Source organism: Fukomys damarensis, unplaced genomic scaffold, assembly GCF_012274545.1.
Source record: "Fukomys damarensis isolate Sample0158 unplaced genomic scaffold, DMR_v1.0_HiC HiC_scaffold_16, whole genome shotgun sequence".
Lineage (NCBI taxonomy): Eukaryota > Metazoa > Chordata > Mammalia > Rodentia > Bathyergidae > Fukomys > Fukomys damarensis.
In genome coordinates, this window is record NW_022900928.1 from 66975017 (window position 1) to 66982036 (window position 7020).

Below are 7020 nucleotides of genomic sequence, written 5' to 3' on the forward strand. Positions count from 1 at the left end.
CTTTTTTTTTTTTTTTTTTTTTTTTTTTTCCTTTGGTACCAGGGATTGAACTTGGGACCTTGGACTTGCGAGGCATGCAAGTCGATTTAGCTCGAACCACTGAGCTACATCCCCAGCCCCTAACCCTCAGAAGTTTCTGGGTTGAAAACATTCAGCTCAGCTCTGAATTGTTATGGCTACACTGACTTCTACCTTCTAATACATTTTTGCTCTTTGATGATCCCTTTTCCTTTATCCTTCATTGGGCTGGATATACAATGAACCCTTTCTGTATACATAGGTCATTCATGTCCCTCTGGTCTTGGAAGTGTTCTTATATAATTTCTTTGATTTCTTCTTTCATTTGTCTTTTTCTCCTTTTCTGGAACATTGCTATGTGTTGGAATAGAAGAACACTGTAGATACCAGTTATGTTGAGCTGTGACTTGAGGAAACAATTAGTTCAATCCCCTGCACTTAAAGAATGAGAGAAAGGGGAACGGATGATGGGCAGAGAGGACTTTCTGGATCTGGAAACAGCTCGAGGTTGGAAGTGATGCAGAGACAGCCTGACTGGAGCAGCAGTGATGTTTCTTAGGGAGATGTGGCAGACAGACCAGGTTCCAGAGATCTGGGAAAACCAGGCAGAAGGACTTTCTATGACTCAGGAATTTAGAGTTACTGATTGCTTTTAAGTTACTGAGTGTTTTAAGGGTGACTAAGCTGATAGTTGTACAGAAAAATAGTTGGTGAGAGGAAACTATAAGTGTGTGGGGGAATCACTAGAAGCTTATGTTAATAAATCAGGGCAGAGCTGGTAAGTACAATGTAAAGGAAGATACGGAAATGAGGTTTCAGGGAAAAATTAGCAAGACATAGTTACTGAATAGATACTGATGAGATGAGTTAACCTGGTGAGTTGATTTTTGGCTTTCTTCTTCTTCTTTTTTTTGGTACCAGGGGTTGAACTCGGGTCCTTATGCAATGCAGGGCAGGCAGCGGAACCACTGAGCTAAATCCCTGGCCCATTTTTGGCCCATTATTGGTGGTCAGCTGAGCTTTCTGCTGAGGTGGAGCCCATTCTTGTAAGTCAGAGTAAAAGAACATAAGGTAGTGATAGGGCTTATTTAGCACCTAACACCAATGATAGCACTACGTGTGGGGAGGGTTTTTCTGTCCCTTGCTAAGTGCCTATAATATACAGTATGCCTGTATTCAGTCATGTGCCTTCCTGTTGGCAGTAAAAATGCAAAGTAGCATTTTGTATGAATTACTGTCACTTGACAGCTTACTTTAGCAAGCTTATCTCAGCTCTTCCTCATCCTGAGATAGGCAGGAAAATGGAAAAGATTATGCATGTATTGTTTCTTCTAATTGTATGCCTTGTGTTTATAATGCAAGTTGTCAAAATATAAATCCTTTGAAATAACTTATTTCTTAGGAGGGACTCAGGATGCTTTCTAGATGTATTGTTGATCATTTCCCTCTTACAAATCTCTTTATCATAATAACCCAAGAGAATTTATCATTATTGATATTTTTCCTTATTTGGACTCCTAAACATTGTCCTAGTTAACTTGAAAGGTCTTTCTCTTCATATGTGTTTCTGTTTGTTGGTTTGTTTGTTGAGACAGTGTCTCACTATGTAGTTGAGACTGACCTGGACTTACTACGTAGCCCAGGCTGGTCTTGAACTCACAGTGAGCCTCCTGAGTGCTGGGATTACAGGCGTGCGCCACCATGCCCAACTTCTATTTTTAATCTTGAAAAGATATTTCTTTCCAAAGATGAAGCTGCAGAAAATTGTAATAAGTTGTTTTTGTTCTTTTAATTGTAAGCTAGGAAGCTTTTTGTACCCTTGCTTCTCAGGATGCATCTGCCTACAGCTTGCTATTTGCATGATATTTCTGGGATTGAGAGTGCCCTCTTCTGGTGACTTAAGGTTCTGAGATTTTAGTTTGTGTAGGCTGGAGTCTCCACCTAACATTTTATTCACATTTCACATAGTATTTGCTGTGTTCAGCCTTAAAAGTATCTGAAAGATGTGAGTTTTTGCTAACAAGAGTAACCTATTAAATTTCATTGGTGCTAGGTGGAACGGCCCCCTTCTCCATTCTCCATGGCCCCACAAGCTTCCCTTCCCCCAGTGCCACCACGGCTTGATCTTCTGCAACAGCGAGTGTCTGTTCCTCCAAGTAATTCTAGTCTAGGAACTGTCCCCAAGGTGAGCATTATGCATTTCTTCAGTTTTCTGTCTCTTTGTTGTGCATTAATGCTTTTTTTTTTATTGAGTTTATTGGCACATTTTAGGTATACAGTACAGTTACATTCATTATTGGGATCTTGTTCCTTTACATGCCAGGTCTTGGTTCTCATTTTTTCCCGTCCCTGCCCTCCCTTCACCCCCTCCTCTCCTCCCCATTTACAAACACTTTATTTCCATCTTTTCATTTTCTCACATTTTTTTCTTTTCCCTTAATACATTTCCCCTACCTTTCCCACTTTTCCCTACACCTTTAGCCCTTTTCTTGCCATTTCACGTCAGTTATCCGCATTAATGAGTTTTGATGGATTGACTCCATCTTGCTTTCATAGGCTGCTTCTGCCACTCTTCATAAGGACAAGCCATTGCCAATACCTCCTACACTTCGAGATCTTCCACCACCACCCCCTCCAGAGCGGCCGTATGCTGTTGGAGCAGATACCCGACCTCAGAGACGCCCCTTGCCTTGTACACCAGGCGATTGTCCATCCAGGGACAAACTGCCCCCTGTATCCTCTAGCCGTCTGGGGGACTCATGGTTGCCCCGGCCAATCCCCAAAGTACCAGTAGCTACTCCAAGCCCCAATGACCCGTGGACCGGAAGAGAATTAACCAACCGGCACTCACTTCCGTTTTCATTGTCTTCACAAATGGAGCCAAGAGCAGATGTTACTAGGCTTGGAAGCACATTCAGTCTGGATACTTCCACGGTGAGTCCCAATTTTGAAATTAGCCTATTAGCACATATTTGTGGGTGGTATTTTATGGGTCAGGTTTTGTGATAGGTTTTGCACAGAATTCAGAGATAAAAGATAATGTAACAGAATCTCCAAACCTCAAGAAGTCTGTAGGTTGGTCTGAGGATATATCTCAGTGGTAGAGTGCTTACCTAGGATGCATAAGGCCCTGGATTCTATCCCAAACACTGTGGGGAGGGAAAAGTACATTAACAGGACAAATAAGGCAGTTGTATGTCATCAAGTGTCCTGTGTAAATGCCATGAGTAATATAACTAGAAACGTTTTTACATTTTAGAGAAAGGAGGAATTTTGAGCTAGAGCAATTAAAAAGAAGGCATCTGAATCTAAAAGCCCTTTGAAATCTAAGAGTTCTTTGTTGTTGAGGAAAACAAGAGCACAAAAACATTTATTACATGCCTACATCATGGGAGTATTAGAGTCCAGATGCAGTTTTAAGATAGGTCAGAGTCACACTGACAGAGTTCTTAAGATGGAGTATGGAATGATGAGCAGAGATTTTGAATACCAGAGCAGGAGAAGAGAGCAGTCACAGTGGATTACACCCTACCAAAAAGAATTTGAATTTATTTGGTAGGAAATGGTGAATGTTTGAAGGTTTTAAGTTTGTGAATTGAAGAAATTTAATAGTAATAGAATAGATTATGGAAAGACAGGATGGGAGAGAATTTCTTTGTTGGTTCGGTTGTGCACACCTCACATCCTTGCCTTTACAAAGCTTACATTCTTAGTGGGAGGACAATGGAAAATAAACACGTGAATACAATATGTAGTATGTTCACGATGAGTGCTGTGGAGAAGAGCCATGAAAGAAAGAGGTACAGGGAGCTAGAGTTGGGGTGGGCAGTATAGGAAGTGAAGGGGTATGACTCTGAGCTAAGACCTGAAGCAGTAGGAAAGTGAGCCATGCTTACTTGGAAGACCATTCTGAAGAGGAGGGAAAGGAATTGAGGCCTGGAGAGTCTGTTTGAGAAATAATAAAGGGATGTAGTGTAGCTAGTGCCATATAATCAAGAGGGAGAGGCCTTATCTCTGAGCAATAGTGGGCTGCCCAGTTAGGAGGAGCCTTTAAGAGAGTGCAAAACAGATTAAGATGTAAAAACAGTCAAGAGATGGAGTAGACAATGAGCAGTCACACATTCATCCTGAACATTTGACTCTAACTAGGAACATTTAAATTTGAGACAAACCTTTGACAGAGTTGACAGGTAGGTAGTTGGAAATGTGAGGAGGAAGTGGAATAGGAAGGATGAACTTGAGGAATGTTACACAGCACTCAGATATTTCTACTTACGTGACACCTGTGTGTTAGGCAGTCTAATTAGTAAGAGTGTCTGTGACTTTTTAACACAGAACAACCATTTTAAGTATAGATTATTTAAGCTATAAATGGTGTTTATGTAAACAACTAATTTCCTCAAAAATTTTCAGTATTCAGCCAAACAGAAAAACCCACTTCCCTGACTCTTTCTAGATCTCTGTCTTTCTAACCCTAAGTTTGAAGATTTTTCAGGGCCAGAAAGCTGTAGTGCTTTTGTCAGAGATGAAAGTCCTTAGGGGTCAGGTCTGCGTCAGTATTAGTATTCCTGTGATTTTGAGTAGGCTAAGAGGAGATAACCTCTCTCCTGCTAAGGAGGCTCTTCAACACCTTTCTTTTCTTTCCAGAACACAAGTAACAGTCCATTAGCAGGCCCAGAGTGCGAGCACCCCAAAATCAAACCTTCCTCATCTGCCAATGCTATTTATTCTCTGGCTGCCAGGTAAGTTTGCTTTTGAAGTTGGTACTTTAAAATAATTGACTAATACATAAGTTAGGAAACTTAAGTATAAAGGAAAAAATAAAAGTTCATCTGTATTTGTACCATGTAAAAGTCATTTTATGATTTGAAATCCTTACTTGTTCTTATTTCTGTATATGTGTATATAAATCAGTCTTTCTGGGACTTGTCAGGTTTATTAATCTTTTCAAAATTGGTTTTATGGTTTTTATTCTTACTGGGTATTTGCTTTCAGTTAAATTGCTATCTGCTCTTTATTCTTCCAACTCTTTTTAGACTTTCTGGCATCATGAGATGGATGCTGTCTTAGTCTTCTTCACCTGCCATATCAGAATACCACACACTGGGTGGTTTAAACAGCAGGAATTTATTTCTTTGAAGTACTAGAGGCTAGAAGTCAAGGATCAGGGTGCCAGCAAGGCCATTTTCAATGAGGGCCCTCTTCCCTGGTGTGTGGGTAGCCACCTCCGGTGCATGTGTGCAGGCAGAGGGAGCAAGCTGTCCAGGCTGTCTTCTTATAAGGACACAAATCCTGTCTTGTCAGGATGTCACCCTGTGATCTCATCCAGCCTTAATTTAATATCTCCTGTGAGTGGCTATATTTCCAAATATGGCCAACTGGGGATTAGAGCTTCAAGGGGTACACAAACATCAGTCCATAACATACAGAAAGTACATGCTTTTTTCATTTGTCATTTCTTTGTTATTTATGAAGTGCCTGATGCAAACATTTGAGGATTTTATGGTTATCCTGTGACTGCTTTATGGCTTCATTCCAGCATTTTTCTTTTTTTTTCCTTGTTGTTTTCCTATACTTGAGATTGAATTTAGGGCCTTTGCACTGAGCTGCATCTCCAGAGCAGCGTCTCCCCTCCTTGAAACTGGGTATTGCTAAGTCACTAAGTTGCCCAGGCTTACTGGAACTTGCAGTCTTCCTGCCTTAGTTGCCCAAAGTGCACCACCACGCTAACAGTGTCGTATTTTTTTTATCTGCAGATCTATGCTTAATATGTTCCTTCATCTCATAAAAATGTGTGTTCTGCAATTGCTGGATATAGCATTTTGTATATATCAGTCATGTCAAGTTTATTCTGGTCAAACCATCTGTCTCAGATTTTTAAAAACCTGTTCTGTCAGGTAACTGAGAGGAATGTGTTGTTCTCCTTTGAGTTTCCCTTTGAGCTTTTTAGTTCTATCCCTTTGTCTTCTGTGTATTTTTATCCTGTATATTGCTTCTTGGTCTTTTGACTAAGATCAAGTGTAACTTGTGTAGTTAGGGTAATAGAAATTTTAAATTATTAATACTAAATTGTAAGCTTTTATTTTATTATGAAATGTTTGCTGTAGTTCTACTTCTTGCTTGCCTTAAATCTACAGTGTCTTCTATTAAAATGGTTACTTTCAACCTTTCTCTGTCCTTGTAGCAAATGTTTTTCTCATAAATAGTGTATACACACAGTGGGATTTTTTTCTTCCATAAATCTAATCTGTCATTCTTTGGGAGAAATTGAATCATTTGGTCCTACTCTTTTCCTCATTTTTCCAATCTTTTCTGGGTTCATTTTTTTCCTGTTTTCATACTTTTTGGATTGAAATATTTCTATTATGCCATGTCAGCCTTCCTATTAATACTTTAATAGTTATCCTAGAAATTCCAGTGTGTACCCGTGGTTAGAGTGTTCTTTATCTTGACTGATTGATTGGATATTTGAGACATGATCTCCTAAGTAATTCAGGTTGACCTTGAACTCCCTGTGTACCCCACGCTAGCCTCGAACTCATGGTGCTAGGATTACAGGCCTGCGCCACCATGCCCAGCCAGACAGGGTCTTGCTATGTTTTCCAGACTGGCCTTGAACTTGCTTTGTAGCCAACTTTCTATCCTGCCTCTGCCTCCCAAGTGCTGAGATTACAGGTGTGTACAACCATGCCTGGCTCAAGAACTTCATTAAGTGCGTGCATGCATTTGTAAAGGGTTAATGCATTGTCTGTCATGGATTCAAGTTTTGTTTGACTAAATATCTTTATTTCACTCACATTTTTTAAAAGAATTTTTACTGAGAGCCATATATTCTGGAGTCAGTTTCTTTTAGCATTTTAAAAATACCATTCCATGCTGGATGTGGTGGTGCACACCTATAATCCCAACAGTTTGGAGGCTGAAGTAGGAGGATCACTGCAAGTTCTAAGACCAGCATGAACTGCAGTAGTGAGATCCTGTCTCAAAAAAAAAAAAAAAAAA

At 40.0% G+C, this 7020-nt stretch overlaps 1 protein-coding gene across 1 annotated transcript in view; it reads left to right on the plus strand.

Annotated features, from left to right (window-relative positions):
• The window catches only part of Cbl (Cbl proto-oncogene), a 64735-nt gene that overhangs the window by 47412 nt on the left and 10303 nt on the right, over nucleotides 1-7020 (plus strand). The window contains exons 11-13 of the mRNA XM_010629469.3: nucleotides 2072-2203; nucleotides 2575-2952; nucleotides 4666-4760. Of these exons, the coding sequence (XP_010627771.1) occupies nucleotides 2072-2203; nucleotides 2575-2952; nucleotides 4666-4760 (605 nt within the window). The remainder of the gene's footprint in view (nucleotides 1-2071; nucleotides 2204-2574; nucleotides 2953-4665; nucleotides 4761-7020) is intronic.